The 18,079-nt window shown below is 45.0% G+C and overlaps 1 protein-coding gene across 3 annotated transcripts in view; it reads right to left on the bottom strand.

The window, feature by feature from the left end:
* ASXL2 (ASXL transcriptional regulator 2) overlaps positions 1-18,079 on the bottom strand; it is a 222,482-nt gene that overhangs the window by 108,984 nt on the left and 95,419 nt on the right. For 2 of the 3 annotated variants that reach the window (XM_067550474.1, XM_067550475.1), the window contains one exon: positions 14,532-14,691. In XM_067550474.1, coding sequence (XP_067406575.1) covers positions 14,532-14,691 — 160 coding nt within the window. Of the gene's footprint in view, positions 1-13,762; positions 13,855-14,531; positions 14,692-18,079 lie in introns of those variants that run through there. The other variant, XM_067550477.1, reaches the window with a different exon arrangement.

Raw genomic sequence — 18,079 nt, 5'->3', positions numbered from 1 at the left:
TTTACCCTCAGGTATGCCTCTTCAACTCTTCTGCTCCTACTGGGGTTGCATGAATTTACCAAGCAGAGTTTGGCACCTTATGTCATTAATATTCACACCTATCACACAGGACTGTTTGTTATTCTATTTACTTCAAATACAGGTATCTGAGATACAGAGACATTGAGGCCAAAATTTACAAAAATATCCATAATTACAGGTAATCTACTTCGACACAGTAGGGCTTGATGTTTAGTTATGCCAAACACACACAACTCCAGCTAGCTTCAAAGGAAGCTGCAGGTGCACAGTGCTTCTGAAAGCCAGACGCTAGATGTCTGAAACTGGTCACAAACTGATGGACCCAAAAGTAGCAGTCACTTGAAAATTTCAGCCCAAGTGATTTACTACCCAAGCACACACAGTAAGTCAGTCCCAGAGGTTGGATTAGAATGCATGAGTCCTGATTTTCTGGGCTGTGATCAAACCACTACACATCACCATCTCGCCTGCTCTTTACATACCAAGGTGTGTTCACCAATCATTAGTGCAGGCAACTGCCAGGCAGGACTCCTACTTTCCAATCTGACCTTTGACAACAAACTGCTCTTGGGTAAGTCCCTTTGTCTATGCTTCCAGAGAGTTGTACAATGTGAATAATTAACTAATCCATCTCTTAGAGTGGATATGAGGGTTAATTAATGCAAAGTAATAAATATAATATGCTGCATGAGTCCTGAAGGGTCTAAGACCCAAGGGTGAAATCCTGGCCCCACCAAAGCCATAGGCAAAATTCTCTTTGACTTCAAGAGAAGTCAGAATTTCATGCCATGTATCTGGAAATCTCACCTGTTGCCTGTGCCCTACCACCCGTTATGATTAGATGAAAAACATCTGTTGCTGTAAACTAATTGGGAACATCATAAGTCCAGTGTCAGTGCTTTGCTCATAGAGGCTTTTTTTCCCCCTCCTTTGCTGCTTTCGGGTGCCAGTTACTGCCTGAATCTAGCTACCTTCAGGGTAAGAAGCAAGTCACATTTATTTTGTTTAGCTCCTGTCTGCTGTTTTTGCGAAGAGCACATCCAATTAGTGTTTTAATCTGTGAAACTGAAGTGCAGGAACGCCACAGCACTAGGCATTGGAGAGATCAGAAATATAAGTAATGTAGGGTTTGGGGTTTTTTTAAATGTCTGAAAATCAGTTCCTCATTTACATACCTGCCAAGCCCCAAGTTCAGGATTCCATGTGTCCTCCGCCTCAGTTGATGACATCAAATACCTAAAACAGAGAAGAGAGCAGTTTCCTCCATTGCTCCAGGCATTTGTGATCTCGTCAACTCTTGTACGGGAGACACTGAATCTTGGACTTGGGACTTGGCAGGTAAATGAAGGAAGAGTGATTTTCAAATCTTTTGCTATAAAATGTAGCTGTATTTATCATTTTTAAGTGTACATATATGCAGTGTTAATGATTTGGGATCATAAACTTTTTCAAAAGCTATGAAGCTCACTCTCAGGTAGTTTTGCAGACTGCTGCTGTATAGAGGCCACAAACAGAGCACAGAGCCAGTCATACTGTTGGATTGTTGCTGCTCTTTACGCAGGATACACCTCTTTTCACAGTTATTTTGATCCGCAGAAGAAATAAACTTAGCAATTACGCTTCTAATAAAGTCTGCTCATGCCTTTTTCCTTTAGTGCCAACTGTAATCCAAGGAAAAATACTTTTCTTTTAGAAAATGAATTTAGAGAAGAGCAATAGTAATTACAGCTGGAGGTATTTATTGTTGAGGAAAGAGTAAAGTAATTAAATATGTATAAGAGCATAAACTAATTAAACTAATTAGAGTAAACTAATTAAATATACGTATACCGCCAGTGGCACAGTGGCAGTGCAAAATCAATTTTGCGGACTAGATTGAGCGGCAGTAAAGACTTGCTCAATCGAACCCAGGAGTTGACTCTTTTAAACCACCCCGGCAAGAAGCATAGCGCTACGTCGACGGGAGGGCACTTCCCATTGACGCAGTGCAGTGGAGGCGTTAGGAAGTCGACGGGAGATACGCAAGTTATTGTACGTAGCTCACGTATCTCCGTAGGCTGCCACTGAAACCCGCGGCCAGTGTAGACCAGGCCTAAGTTGGCCAAATGCCCAAGAGGGGTATGATAAACAGTTTACAAGTATTTGAAGGGGTTAACAACAAAGAAATAGAGGAATTATGTGGAATGATACACAGGGATCAAACTAGGGCAAATGGGAAGAAATAAAAGGAAATTATAGGTTGACTATCAGGGAAAATTTCCCAACAGTGAAATCTTTTAGCCTGTGGAATCCTCTCTCAAGAGAACAGAGGGAGGCCTCATCACTGGGGTCATTTAAAACATGACTGGAAAAAGCCTTGTAGGGAACAATCATGTGGATGAATTCCATGACCTTGTAAGTCTTTTCCCTAATTTCTAAGACTTGGAGTTCCTTTTTTAAAAATGTTGTGAAGCACATAATGACTTTACTATTTTTTAAAAAAACATTTAATAATCAACCTCACTGATATCTATAAATATTCCTTGTGTCTTTTTATAGTGTGCAAACATTTAGAAGCAAGAAATACTATAAGAACGTGTTGGAACTTGTCACAGGATATGGCCGACACTGTGTCGACTAGAGATGAGGTAGCGGGTCACAATATTATACCTTTCCCCAAAGGCATGGCTGCATTAACATCTTTCTTAAAATCATTCACTGCTGCACTACCACCATGGTGGCTCCACTGACGGTACCAATATCAGGAGTGCTTGCACAGAGGACAAAGCCAGCAGCTGACATTTTTACCAGAATCATATAGCACTGCTCAGAGCTGGTCTAGAAGATACAGTGATATAAATGTTTGCAGCCAGTCTATGTTCCCACCAGTTGAGCTCCAAGGTTAGACGCTTAGGACCTCATCCTAAGAAGTGCTGAGGGCTCATAATTCCATTGACATAGTGGTAACATTGTGCTAAGGACATTGTTCTTTTTACTGCTTTCTATTAAAAAATGTCCTTCCCTCTGCATTGGCATATGGACAATCACATCACACTCAATCCTGAGGAGGGACAAAAAATAAAAAGCAGCTATGTTTTTGAATAATATGAAGTTTAATCCCAGAAGTCACTGTACTTGATTTTAAAATGAGTTTCTATCCGGACTGATCCAAATCCTCTGAATATTTTGTTTAATTTTGTTCTCTTTTCACATGCTCATTGGTGACTGGCCAAATAAGATTACTGCTAAACTAACTCATGTAAGAATGCTTACACTTTCCAGAGATGTTTAGGTGATTAAACTCTTGTTTAACTCATGTTTAACTCATCCAGGTAAAAAAAGATGATGAAAGGTGTTCAGTATTATTATTAGACACCATCTCATAATTGGTACTTGTAGGATAATTGTAAATTCATGTTGTTGTACAGCCTTTTGGAAAACATGATATTGATGTGTGCCACTTTTTCATACAGGACTTTAAAACCTTTAATTACTTATAAACAAGAAGCCAGAACAATTCTATAAAGCAATTCTTGCAAACGCCACTCTGTAAAATGAACAATAAATACTTAGTATTTCTACAGTGCATTTCATCTTCAAAGTGCTTTGTTTTTCTACAGTGCATTTCATCCACAAAGTGCTTTGCAAACATTAACTCTCACCCATCCCTGGAAGGTAGGTAAATGTTATCCCCATTTCACACAAAGAGAAACCAGGACACAGAGAAATTAAGAAGTTGCTCAACAACATTCCTGGCTCTTTGCCACATCACGACAGGTTCCCAATCCAAGATCTCAAGGTCAGACCTCTTGCAACAATAGTCCAGCTGTGAGCTAAACAGAAAGCACTGTCTGCAATCTAGTCCCTCAGACCAAGAAGACCCTTTGGGGAACTCAGAGTTGCTGCAACATATTTGCATTCTGCCCCAAAGTCAGACAGAGATGGGAGGGACTGCAGCGTTAGCCATCATGAGCATGCTCAGGACAGGAGGCAAGGCCTTTGCTACTTTGGGTGCATGAGGCTTGAATTCTCTGTCCTGCGACACTGAGCACCAGCAGCAGGCTTGTAGACTTTGTGCATTATTTTGGTGGAGGTGAAACAAGTATTCCCTAGTCTCATTTACCAGATTTTCTGAGTGCCCACCCTAACCGTTAATTTTGCAGTTTCATTTAGTCTTGTGACACCCAGAGGCCTTTGGGCAAGGAGCACCAAATAGCAAGTTGTCAGTGTTTTTTTTGACTGACTGACCTTAAAATAGTTATCACTGTGTGCATGTTCATTGATCTAGGCTCCTATGACCACCACCAGTGAACATCTCACAAAAACACCTGGGAGCTGGGGAGTGGACGACGGGATGGATCACTTGATTGCCTCTTCTACTCATTCCCTCTGAAGCACCTGGTATTGGCCACTGTCGGAAGACAGGATACTGGGCTAAATGGACTATTGGTCTGACCAGGGTCCAAGCATAATTTTTTTGGGCCCAGTACAAACTTGTAACATAGGCCCCTCCCACACACATACCACAATCCCTCATCCCATACATACACTCTCATGAGCCATGACAAATTTTTTCATGGTAATGGGGGTTGCAGCTTGGGGGGCCTCCAGGCCCTGGTAAAGTGTACCCTTTTTCCTGCCCATGTGGGGACCCTGGGTCTGACCCAGTGTGACCATTTGTATGTTTGCTTTATACATTTCCCCACCACCACTTCACTCTGCAGAGACTGGAGTCTTTTGGAGGGGGAAGCAAGTGTCATAGCAGGTGAAGAACAGGGTTTGCAGTTTGATGAAGATGCTGCAGTTTGTCACAATCCGATTTCTTCAGGAACAAGTTCCCATTTCGTGGGCCTGGTCACTGAACGGTTGATAGTTCCCTTGTTCCAGCTGAACTGAGCTGTCCATGGAGGTCAATCACATTTCTGTTGCTTTGTTAGCTGGCACTCAGTTCTTGTTTCACCTTTAACAGTATAAAAGACAAAAACAGGCTTGTGCCCAAAGTTCCCTCTAAATTTGCTTTGTGCTGGGCAAGCAACAAACTCCAGTGAACACTTCTTATCCTCGGACAACCTTTTTTTTTTTTGGTTAAGTCTTTTTACATTGAACTAGGTCCCGGCTGCATTGCTGTAATTGTATGCATGCACTGCGAAGAAAATACCTGTGTGGTAGGGCACACAAATTGCGAAGAGATTAGGCGAGATGTTGGTCTCCAGGCCCCTGTACATCCACTTCTGGGATGTAGAGAGATTGGGGGGAGGGGGAGCAACGTAGGGAAGTGTTAATGAGACTTGCTGGGATCAGGGTCCCTGGCTGATCTTCTCGCAACACCCAGGCTCACCCCCTCCCCACAACCCACTCAGACAGCACCGAGTGTATCCTGGCTAAGCCCAAGAGGATGGAGGGATCCCCACAGGACGACAGGGCGCCAAATACTTCCACCAGAGGGAACTGCTGTGCAACACAGCCCCCTTATGCACCCAAGGATCCACATTTCTCCATCTTACTTATGAGAACGTAATGTGGGGCTGTGTCAAAAGCCTTGCTGGAGTCCAGGTATATTATGTCCACCACATTCTCCCTGTCCACCAACAGTTACCTTGTCAGAGAAGGAAATCCAGCTGGTTTGGCATGATTTGTTCTTGATAAATCCATGCTGGCTGTTAGTGCTCACCCTTTCATCCCCCAGCTATTTGCAAATGTAATGTTTTATGCATTGCTCTAGTAGCTTCCCAGATATCGAGGTCAGGCTGACTGGTCTATAGTTCCCCAGCTCCTCCTTTTTTCCCCCTTCTTAAAGATGGGCACTACATTAGCCCATTTCAAGTCTTCTGGGACTTCTCCGTCATCCATGAGTTTGCAAATATTACCACCAGTGGTGCAGAGATTTCTTCAGCTAATTCCTTCAGCACCGAGGAGTGAATAGCATCAAACTCTGCTAACTTGAATTCATTTCAAATTACTCAGAAGATCTCTGAGATGTTCTTTATTTATCCTGACCTGTATCCCTTCCCCTTTGTCATCTATGCTATCTTCGCTAGTCATCTGGTCATATGTTATTTTTTGTGTGAAACTAAAGTAAAGACGGTTACTTACTTGTAACTGTTGTTCTTCAAGATGTGTTGCTCATGTCCATTCCATTCTAGGTGTGTGCGCACCTCCGTGCACGGTTACCGGAATTTTTTTCCTTTTAGCAGTATCCGTAGCACTAGCTCCGGCACCCCCTGGAGTCCCGTGTGCATGCCGCAGTATATTAGGCGCCGGTGGCCCTATACCTCCTCAGTTCCTTCTTGCCATCAACTCCGACAGCAGGGGTGGGGAGAGGAGGCGGATCATGGAATGGACATGAGCAACACATCTCGAAGAACAACAGTTATAAGGTAAGTAACTGTTTTTCCTTCAAGTGCTTGCTCATGTCGATTCCATTTTAGGTGATTCACAAGCAGTACCTGAGAGGTGGGTTCAGAGTTCACAGCTGAGCTGTTTGCAGCACCGCTCTGCCAAAGCTGGCGTCATCCCGCACCTGCTGAACGACGGCATAGTGGGACATGAAGGTGTGCACTGATGACCATGTAGCAGCTTTACATATGTCTTAAATGGGCACTTGTGCTAGGAACGATACCGATGAGGCCTGTGCTCTGGTCAAATGGGCTGTGATGCTTTCCAGAAGAGGAACCTTTGCCTGCACTTGGCAGACCCTAATGCAGGTGGTTATCTAAGAGACGATCTGCTGGGTAGATACAGGTAGGCCCCTCATTCTGTCAGCCACTGCCACAAAGAGCTGCATAGACTTACGGACCGGTTTTGTCCTCTCAGTATAGAATGCCAGGGCTCTCACACGTCCAGCGTGTGCCATCTCTGCGCCTTCTTCGAATCATGAGGCTTCAGAAAGAAAACCGGCAGGAAAATATCCTGACCAGTGAAACTGGGACACCACCTTGGGCAAGAAGGCCGGGTAGGGCCTCAGTTGGACCTTGTCCTTATAAAAGACTGTAAGGCAGCTCCAAGTTAAGTGTCTTTATTTCAGATACCTTTCTGGCCAAGGTAATTGCAACTAGAAAGGCCACCTTCCAGGAGAGCAACAAGAGGGACAGGTTGCCAAGGGCTCGAATGGGGCCCCTGTGACCCTAGAGAGAACAAAATTCAGATCCCAAGGAGGGAACGCATACCTAACCTGGAGGTAAAGTCTCTCTATGCCCTTCAGGAACCTAGCTGCCATGGCATGGGAGAAAACTGACTTCCCTTGGATCAGTGGGTGAAAGGCAGAAATAGTCGCCAGATGCACCTTCAACAAGGCAAGAGCTAAGCCTTGAAGTTTAAGGTGTAGCAAGTAGTCCAGCACCATCTGCATCGATGCCTGCTGGGGCAAGACTCCCTGGGATGTGGCCCAGCAGATAAACCTTTTCCATTTGGCTAAATAGGACGCCCTGTTGGAAGGTTTTCTGCTGCCCATTAATATTCTCTGCACCTGAGACGAACAAGCCTGTTCCTCTGGGCTCAGTCACTCAGCCTCCATGCTGTCAAATGCAGAGATTACAGGTCTGGGTGCAGGAGCCGTCCCTGATCCTGAGAGAGGAGGTTCTGCCAACGAGGCAGCTCTGTGGTGTTGTGGGGGAGGAGGGCGGGGGCAGCAACCAACAGCTCCAGTAGCGTTGTGAACCAATGGTGCTGAGGCCACTCGGGCGTTATGAGGATGACATTCACCTTGTCCCTTTTGATTTTTAACAGGACCATTTGAATCAGCAGAATGGGTGAAAAGACGTACAAAAGCTTCCCAGACAATGGAAAGAGAAAGGCATCTGACTGCACCCCATCCTTGAGCACGCAAATGGAGAAGAACTGATGGCACTTTTTGTTGAACCTGAAGGCAAAGAGGTCCACTTAGAGAAATCCCCACTTCCAGACGATCATGTAGGCTACTGACGGGTGGTGAGATCACTTGTGGCAAGGTAAGAAGGACCTGCTGAGGAGGTCCGCTGTGGCGTTTTTGCAAATGTAATGTACCCGGGAGGTAGGAAGGCATGTGGTGAATATCGTGGCTTATCACTAGATCCCACAGACACACTACCTCCTGACACAGGCCTGGGGAGCAGGCCCCACCCTGTCTGTTGATATAATATATCACAGCAGCATTGTCCATCAGGACCTGGACTACTTTGCCTCTCAAGAAGGGAAGGAACACCCCTCATGCCAAGCGAATTGCCCTGAGCTCCCTGATATTTGTGTGTAATCCACAGTCCTCCTTTGACCAGGTCCCTCGGGTACTGTGATTGGAGCTGATATGCACTCCCCACCCCAGCTCCGAAACATCCAACAGGAGGGGGCGCGGACTAGATCCGCAAAGGGCATTCCTTCCATCACGACCGGGGGTCTAACCACCAACTCAGGGAGGCTAGGAGTTGAGGGTGTATGGTGATTACCCTGTCCAAGGAGTGTCTGTTCATAGACACAGAGGCCATCAATAACTGGAGCGACAAGTTTCAGACGTGCGTGACGCACCACGTACGTGCATGCTGCCATATGGCTTAGCAACTGTACGCAGGTCCATGCCGTCATAAGAGGACAGGCGCAGAGGCTCGTGATAAGGTTTGATATGGCCTCGAATTGAGTCAGTGGCAGGAACGCCCTGGCCCACATGGAGTCGAGAATAGCCCCAATGAATTCTATTCTCTGCACCCGTGTTAATGTGGACTTCTGTTCATTCATCAGCAGGCCTAGGTAGTGACAGGTGCTCTGAACTAAGTCGACACTGGCTTGGACCTGATGTTGGGACCTGCCCCTGACCAGCCAGTCATCCATATACGGGTAAATCTGTACCCCTTGACACCTGATATATGCAGCCACCACGGACCTACATTTTGTAAATATCCTTGGAGCAGAAGACAGGCTAAAGGAGAGGGCTGTAAACTGACAGCAAAAATGACCCATCACAAACTGGAGGAAACGTCTATGGCCAGGGAATATCGCAATATGGAAATATGCATCCTTTAGGTCGAGGGCAGCATACCAGTCTCCTGGATCCAAAGAGGGGATAATGTAGAGGCTAGGGAGAATATGCAGACCTTTAGCCTTCTGAGGTACCTGTTCAGGCCACTCAGGTCCAAAATGGGCCTGAGGCCCCCTTATGCCTTGGGAATGAGGAAGTAACGGGAATAGAAACTTCTTCCTCTCATGTCCAGTAGAACTTCCTCCACGGCCCCCAGTGCGAGAAGGCTCTTCACCTCCTGCATGAAGAGTTGCTCATGAGAGGTGTAGTAAGAAGTGAGAGCTTAAGGCCTGCAAACAGGTTAAGGCTTAAGTGGAAAAAACCAAGTTAACGGAAACCAGCCTGTGAACTTACAACCTAACTGAAACTGGCACAGAGAAAACACTGATACTGCAAGCATACACGTTTCCAAAAATAGTACTATTATCAAAATGTTACTAAAAATACTAACTCCCTGAAATTACACTTTAATAAATAGAAATGTCTAATAAGGTAATAAATGGAGTTGTTTTTCCCAAATTGTCCAATTTATGGTAAAGAGTGGTATTAGACAACCTCAAGAGGGTGGCAACTACCTAAGTCGAAGGGGGCAGAACGAAATTGTCTGTAACAGTGTATAAAAAGAGGGTGTCAGAGGGAACAACTTTGTCCGGCGTAGGAGATAACGGAAAGTCCCGCCGTTGTCCATTGTAACACCTCACTCATATAAGAAGCAGACCCGTAGATGCTCTGTAGGTCGCTTCTCACTGTGCCACATGCAATAAAACCTGGCCCAGGTGCCTTAGTTGCTCAGCTAATCCGTGGTCATGTCGATTCATTCAATCGTGAGCGCTGTCTCAGCTATCTGCAGAGCTAAGACAGCACCTACACGGGGACACACACGCAGTCTACACTGACAAGCACCCACACTGGTATCAACACCAACAACAAGAGGGATCTCTGAAGAGGGACAGGAAGTGGAGTGGGGGGGGGGGGAAGAAAATTGCAAATATAGCCCTCTGCGATGGTTCCAAGGACCCAACAATCCCATGTTCTATGGGCCCATGCTGGGAGGAAGGGGGCATGACAGTTCAAGAATCTCAAGGAATTAGGATCCTGGCATGAGACTGGAAGGCTGTCCTCAGGCAGACCATCAAAACGACTGACGCTGCCCACTAGAGCACCGCGAAAAACCCAGCTGGTTAGCCGAGGAGGAAGACAGAGCTGGCCAACGATGCCTGAAGCTTCTCTCTCTGTCCTTCCTTCTGTAGATCCCAAAGCTCTGGGCCTGGTACCTAAGCTGCTGCTGCTGGGGATGGAACTGCCTTCTCGAGGCCTCAGGCATGTAAAGGCCTAAAGAGCGCAAGGTGGCCCTTGAATGCTTCAACCAGTGGAGCTTAGTGTCGGTCTGGTCCAAGAGGAGTGAGTTTCCACCGAACAGAAGGTCCTGGTGTACTCTTGGGACAGACCAGATGATTGTAGCCATGAGCACAGGCACATGGAGATCGCAGAGACCATAGATCTTGCAGCTGAATCAGCCACATCCGAGGCCACCTGCAAAGCGGCTCTGGCCACAGTTCTGCCCTCCTCCAAAATGGTGGAAAAGTCTAGTGCCTGCTCCTGCTGCAGAGCCTCACTGAAGCGCTCGAGGGAATCCCAGAGGTTATAGTTGTACCTCCTCAACAGCGCTTGTTGATTAGCAATTCGGAATTGCAGGCTCACCATTGAATATACGTTTCTCCCAAACAAATCCAGTTTTTTTATTGTCTTTGTTTTTGGGAGTCGTGCCGGGTTGTCCCCATCTGTCCCGATCGTTGGCGGGCCACCACCACCAGGGAATTGTGGGGATGGTGCGTAAATAAGTATTCAAACCCTTTTGCAGGAACATAATACTTCTTCTCTGCCCTTTTAGACATCGAAGGCAGGAAAGATGGTGTTTGCAATAGGGCTTTAACCACCTTGAGAACCCCTTCATGGACTGGCAGGGCAACCCCAGGCCAGGGCTGCAGCTGCCAGCACATTGAAGAGGCTGTCCAATGTCTCCTTAAGCTCCTCTACTTCCAAACCCAAGTTCAAGGCCACACTCTTAAGGAACTCTTAGTGGGCCTAGGGGAGCTGATGGACCTATCGTAACCACCTTGTCAGAGGAAGAGGAGGAAGACTGCCCCAGCGCAGGACATGGTGGCATCTTCCCCTGCTACATAGGGACTGCTGCAGATGTCCCTTCCAGCCGGTCCGACTCTGCCTCTGAAGTGGAGCTGTGAAACTCTTCTGGCGGCACTGGGGCTGCGGATTGCTTCCCCGAAGACCTGAAGGAATAATGTCCTGGGCCACCGGGAACCCCCAGGGATTCCAGTATGGCCATTGAGCCGGCCACTGGCCCTGAGGCCAACCAGGAGCGGCTGGGCCAGGACCTTACTCCTGAACCCCAAGTTGGTGGTGCTGACTGGGGCGGGAAGCCGAGGTTCTGTCCTCCCATGAGGAACATGACTCATTTCCCAATGACCAATGATGGGCTGTGCCTGATTCTCTTCCCACACAGCAGTGCTGCGGAGAGCGGGAGTGGTGTCTGGGCTCCCAAACCCCTTGGTGCTCTGGCAAACGCCACTTCGGCATTGGGGAGCGCAATGTCAGTGACCAGTGGTACCACTTGCTAGACTTGTGCCGCAGCAGAGGGGACCTTTACTGGGAGGAGAAACAGGCATGTGTGTCTTGGTGCTCGGTGGGTGAGCATCCAGATGCCAGTAACCTGGTTCTGCACCGTGAAATAATGGGCCAACTCTTCATTGCCGGGGATCACGATCAGTGCAGACTCCCAGATGGTGAGTGTCTGCTAGACCTGGAATGGGATCAGTGCTGCCATTCCAAGTACGAGACCTTCAGTTCCAGTGACCAAGAGCAGTGCCGCGCCGACACTGACGAGGAACGCATCCTCAGGAATCGGTGCCTCGAGGGAGAAGACCTTCTCCGCAGCAACCTGGCTCGTGGGGAGGCACACCAGGGCTCCACGGAATGGTGCAGCCATTGGGGGGGTCCCATTGGGGCTTTCCCTTCAACAACGGTGCCTTCCCCCTCATCTGTTCCATTTGGGGCACAGGCGTTGGAGGCAAAGGCAGGGCCATCAAGTCCCTTGCCACTTGAAATGCCTCCGGCATCGACAGCACCATGAGCTGTAGAGGCCCTCTTCCACTTCCCGGAGTCAGAGATGGCTCTCTCAGAGGGCTCAGGGCCCTAGGTGGCAAGCTCTGCTCCAGCTAATTCGGCTCAGCCTGTTGGACCTGTTGTGGCCCTATGCTTGCCCGAGTCCTTCGACTTCTTCGATGCGGGGGAGTGACCTCTCTCAGAGCATTATTTCTTCTGCTTCTTCTTTGATGCTGCTGCTTCTTTTGTTTTTATCAAGCATGATTGCAACAGAGTCCTTGAGTTATATTAACATGGCCTTCTTTTGTTGGGACTAATTTAGGTTCTCTGTATTGTTTTCTTGCACCTATTTATAACATTTATTACAGAAAACTTTTTCCATCAACATTTGTTACAGGTTATTGTAATATCTTATGAACTTTCATATGCTTTTTTACAATTGAGCTTACAATTAGGGTAAATTTGTAGGCACAATCATCACAACACCACACACTCCTGAGCATGGCCATGTTGAAATGAAGTTATCCCCTCTATACCTCATTAGAACTACTGGCCAGAGAACTGCATTTTCTGGAATGAACCAGGTTCCATGGCTCTTAATATACCAGAATCAATACAGACATAACCCTTTTGCTTAAGATCCAGACTATACCTCTCAAAATGATTCAACAGCAGAGAAAAAAAAGTTGGCAAAAAATCAGCCATTGTATTTAACTGAAACTAATTACTGTAGTTCTTCCACAAACTGGTTTGTTCCTGTTTACTTTTGCTGACCCATTTCTTTCTAAGAATATGTATGGGACACGTTTCAGCACATCAACTCTTGAGAAAACATTGTAGGTGAAACAACAAGTCTGGGACTAAGGCTGGAAGAACTTCTGTGAAAGGAAGAGAATGCAGATATGGCACAGTGCATTCAGTGTCTGGAATGCAATCACAGGTGGTAGGATGAGAAAAGAATATTTTAAAATAATATTGCATATAACATGGGTGTGAAAAAAGGAAAGGAAGGAGGGGAGGATGTTCTGTTGGATATGAACAGCAAATGAACCCAAAAACTCTATTTAAAAAGAGAGAGATTAAAAGCTATCTTTCAAAAACAATCCTTACGTATGTTACTAACACATCGTTAGGTAATTAACACAAATTATTTTTAAAATCTTATTGGTTATCTTTCTGCATTTCACATTGGCTTGGTCAAAGAAAACAGAGGCAGCATGATCTGGGGAAATAGCACAGAATCAAGAGTAATAATGTCCTCACTTCTATTCTGGACCAGTTTGCCTGAACAGACAAGACAGATGGGTAGTTGTGATTATGAATGCGGATTGCCTGAGAACTGTACTCACAGATAGCGTGAGCTAAAAAATTCTATTAATTTTGTTACCCAACTTGCTCTTCCTTCCCCCCACCTCACATTTTTAGACTGCAGACTTTTTGGGGTCATTTACCAAACACTTGTACAGCGCTTAGCACACTGGGGCCTCAACCTGGATGAGAGCTCTAGACACTACCACAATATATAGTCTCTGCTGCTGCTGATTTCCATAACATGGCATGTTTCAATATCCAGGAGGAGCAGCAATGGCTCCATAAAGTGGAGAAAATATCAGGTTTAGCAGAAAACAGATAGTGAAACATGATATTTCCTCCACTTACCTTTATTGAGCCAGTGCAGCTGCTCTTGATTTTGGAAACAGGAATTGCTTGTGATGTCAGCGGCAGCATTGGACTCCAATGCCTCCTCAGACTTTGCTGGGAGAGAAAATGCCAAACAAGGGACAATTAAGTTTTCTTTAATGTGTGTGCAAATACTGATGATGTACATACATCAATATCAACAAAATATTGAAAATATAATAAACTAGGCAATATCCAGTATCATGGAACATGGCACGAAAGAAAAACACTGCAGCAGGACCAGTCCACATGTTTTCTGGACTGGTAAGTGAGAACACTTTCAGCCCCGCATTTTCAGCACCACTGCTACTCACCTGGACTACCACTGCTCACCAGTAGCTGGAATTTCCTCCACTGCCCAAGGAGACCAGAATGTAAAGGCATTGCCTTCCTGCATGCTGGGGGTTGGGGAGGAAGGCTGGTGTCTGCTTGCACTGAGGAAGAGATATGCCTGCTGTGGCCTGGGCTTGTAGCATAACATACTGGCCTGTGACTCAGATTGAGTTCCCAACACAGAAACTGCTACATGCAGTTGCCTTTCCAGGAAATCCTTTCTTGAGCACAGGTGCAACATGAAGGAAACATTCCTTCATCTGGTGAGCTCAGACATGAACAGGATAGGGAAAAGCATGCTTTTTGTATAGTTTTTCTTTAGGAAGCAACAGGTGATCTGTAAGAGTTTCAGTGCTTTTTGCAGACACTTTTAGAACTAGAACATGGCAACGTCACTTTTGAAGGGGCAAATTACCTTTCCTTTTCCACCTGCTTTTCTTTCTTTCTTTGTTATTGACGCCATCGCTGCTACTACTGCTGCTGCTGCTGTTCTCCGAACTGTGAGAGTCTGACTGTGCATCACTGCTCTCTTCAGAGCCATCAGACAGCTCTTTTAATCCATCTGGAACATCCTTCTGCAAATGAAAGAAAAACAGGCAGAGTCAATGTAGCCTACTCCAATTCCATAGAAAATGAACGGGAAACTAAAAGAACCTCAAAGGAGAAGGGTTTCTGTATTAATTACTAAGCACTAACAATGCAGCAGAGTGATGTCAGAGACCATCCTCTTCTCTGGCTTCTCACACATCCACATTATGTTATAATAGTTCATACAACATGCTGCCACTAAACTCCTCTATCTTGCCTGTCATTTTTGTCATATCATCCTATTATATTTTCCTAATCCTTCAATTGCTCTGTCCTTCCTCACATATCTGCCTTTGTCTCATTCCACATCTTAACCTGCACACATTGCTCATCGATAATACTATTTAATTATTTGTCAGCTTCTTGTATAATTATCTGTTCCTTCTTTCACACTGCCCTTTCTGAACTCTTGAGCACAGCACCTCCCTTCTCCAGATCTAAGTCCCTCTTGAACAAGCTCTTTATTTGTTGTAGTCCTGCTCCCTAACCTCTATGTCTGGCCTTAGATTGCAAGCTCCCGAGGAAAGGGACCCTTCCTTGGCTGTTTGAAAGCACCTAGCACAAGGTGAGTTAAATAATAACAAATCTTCTTCCACCACACAGCCACAAAAGACTGCAACCATACAAATATAATCGTTTTCTTACCGATTATTCATGTAACATCAAGTGTACAAGATGCTTTACGGATAAGTAGGAATCTGATTCTATGAATATGACATTATCCCATCCTCTGATGAGCTTAGAATCCAAATCGATTACTTCTAAAAAGAGGATGGTGGATGAGCCATAAAAAGTAATTGATTAAGATGGGGAATTTAGCCTAATATTTTCAATGTTTTTGTTTTGATTTTCTGTGGGGGAGAAGGGATCATTTTGCATGGGAATTTTTTTTTTTTTTAAACTCCATACCCCTACCTATCCAGATGTCAACTCCCACCTCTACCACTGACGCCAGCCTTCACTGTCTACTTAGATTTGTTTTGAACAACTGTTGGAGGCCCAGTACAATTTGAATTGCTTGACTACTGTTTTACAGGCCTAGCATAGCTTTAAGTTGCTTGCTTGGCTATTTTGATTTTTGTAGCATGATATTTTTTAGTTGGCAGAAATGAATAGGACTACTGAATAACTTTGTAGATGTTTTAGTTTTTGCATATTACGGCACAAGACAAAATACACAGCATGTATTGCTTGCAGCTGCACATAGGTAACGGTAATGGGAACAAGAAGTTATTCCTGAACATCTGGGGGTACACTGTTTCATTGCCAAGGGAAATACTTTTACACCACCCCTCTTATCACTAGATGTTGTTTTAACGACTAATTATTATAGTAAAAATAAAATGTAATTAAAAGTAAAAACCCAATGTAAGTAATTAGCATATATAATAAATAACAAATAATTAGGTAAAAGCTGTGTATAAAAGAGTATAAAAAGTCACTACTTAGACAAAGGGGGGCGCTCCATCAACACCTGACTCCGCGGGAGGTGCTGCCAGTCGAACCAAAGGATCCACTGACTCCCTGGCGGGGCCCCTGAAGAAAGCTGTTCCTGTGTACAGCCTTCTGAGTGACTGCTTAGCTCTCCAGGCTTAGTAAGTATAATATATTGTAGTTAATTTTAGGCTTTGTACTTAACTAGTATATTTACAAAAAACCTTGCACATTAAACCTTATTGATCTGCAAATAGGGCGTACCGGGTCTCACTGGTATCCACACCGATCACAAAGTGTCCAATAGCAACTCAACCACCTTTCATGCTGCCTTTCACACTTGGCAGAAACTCCTCAAACATCCACAAAGCCACCTCACTAGCCTTCTTTAAATCCCTCTTCAAAACTCTCTTTTGCCGTGATGCCTATTAAAAAAACTTCACAATGACTGGGCAGCTGGTGTGCTAGGACCAGTGCTTATCAGACTGGCCAGTACTGTCTCATTGTTTCCTTGGGCTTGCCCATTGGTCTGTATCCGTTTTCTCTTGTCTTAGATTGAAAGTTCTTAGAAGCTATGAACTGTCCATGCCTAGGGTAGCTCACCTGAAAATACCAAGCGCAGGGCAGGCTGCAAAAAGGAAAGCACATTCTTCCAAACTGCTGGCTAACACTGCACTTAGATTCACCAACCAGTTACAAAACAGTGCCTCTTATTTCCCACACTGGTTATCAAGAAGCTAAAACAAGAAGTTGCACAGCACCCTTTAACACATTTCTGGCTCCCAGTTAGCAACTAGTTCTAGTAAAGAAAAGTCATTTAAAAAACTCTATTCCCTTTACCAAAATGTTCTCCTGACCCCAAAGATCAATGTAAGTTTGGATCTCCCCCAAAATAGTAACTAAAACTAAAGGTGTATTATAAAAGGAAAGAAACAAATCAGAAGAAATGTTAAATGGCCAAAGAATCAGATACATACAAATGACTGTAAAGTCCATATATATCAGATTCTCAGTAGAACTATAGAGTTGAAGGCTTGTACAGACCCTCTGGTGCACATCCAGTACTTGGATGGGTCTCAGTCCTTTGTTTCACAGCTTCAGTTGCATATGAGTTGATCCAGAGGTAATGCAGGAATGAAGACAAGATGAGGATGGTACAGTAGCTCTTTATGTTCCTTTGTCATGTGGCTTGTCCCAAACCCAGCCACGCAGCACGTGGCATGGAAAAGCCACAGAGTCCCCTGTCCATAAGCATGTTCTTACATGCCCTGGTGAATCAAAGTGTAGCCCCTGGGTTCTTTCACTAGATTCATTGTACCTGTGAGTTCCCTTAATGAGCTATTAAGTAGGCTTAGTGCTGCTGCCAAATATGCCATATATATTTAGCACATACATATAAATGTGCTTATCAATCTTAGCAAATTATAACCTTTCCAACAGTACATGGCATATCTTGTACAAATTATTGTAACTCTGCAATACTGATATATTATAATAAATGGTCATCCCTAATCCAGACAGCATCATAGGAGCAGAGTCTGTCTGCCTGTGCTGTATTTGTTCAGCATCTAGCATAAACTTCTGGTCCATGACCGGAGCTCCTAGGTACTAATAAAATACAAATACAAATAATAATAGCAACAACGTTAACTGTTTGAAGGGAAGACTATAATAGCAACAACGTTAACTGTTTGAAGGGAAGACTAGGGTTTCTAAGCTTCATGGCAGGAGTGTGTTTTAAGGTAAAAGCTTAACTGCCTGGATAAGAGCAAAAAAAATGGTTACCTATTATTTCGTAACTGTTCTTTGAGATGTGTTGTCATGTCCATTCCAAGTAAGTGTGTAAGCGCCGTGTGCACAGTTGTCAGAAGGTTTTCCCCCTAGCAGTACTCATCGGGTTGGTGCAGGAGCCCCCTTGAGTTGCACCTCCATGGTGCCATA

Source organism: Emydura macquarii, unplaced genomic scaffold (genome assembly GCF_026122565.2).
Source record: "Emydura macquarii macquarii isolate MOO-44397 ecotype Brisbane River unplaced genomic scaffold, CSIRO-AGI_Emac_v2 contig_1300, whole genome shotgun sequence".
Lineage (NCBI taxonomy): Eukaryota > Metazoa > Chordata > Testudines > Chelidae > Emydura > Emydura macquarii.
This window is presented reverse-complemented; position numbering and strand designations above follow the sequence as displayed.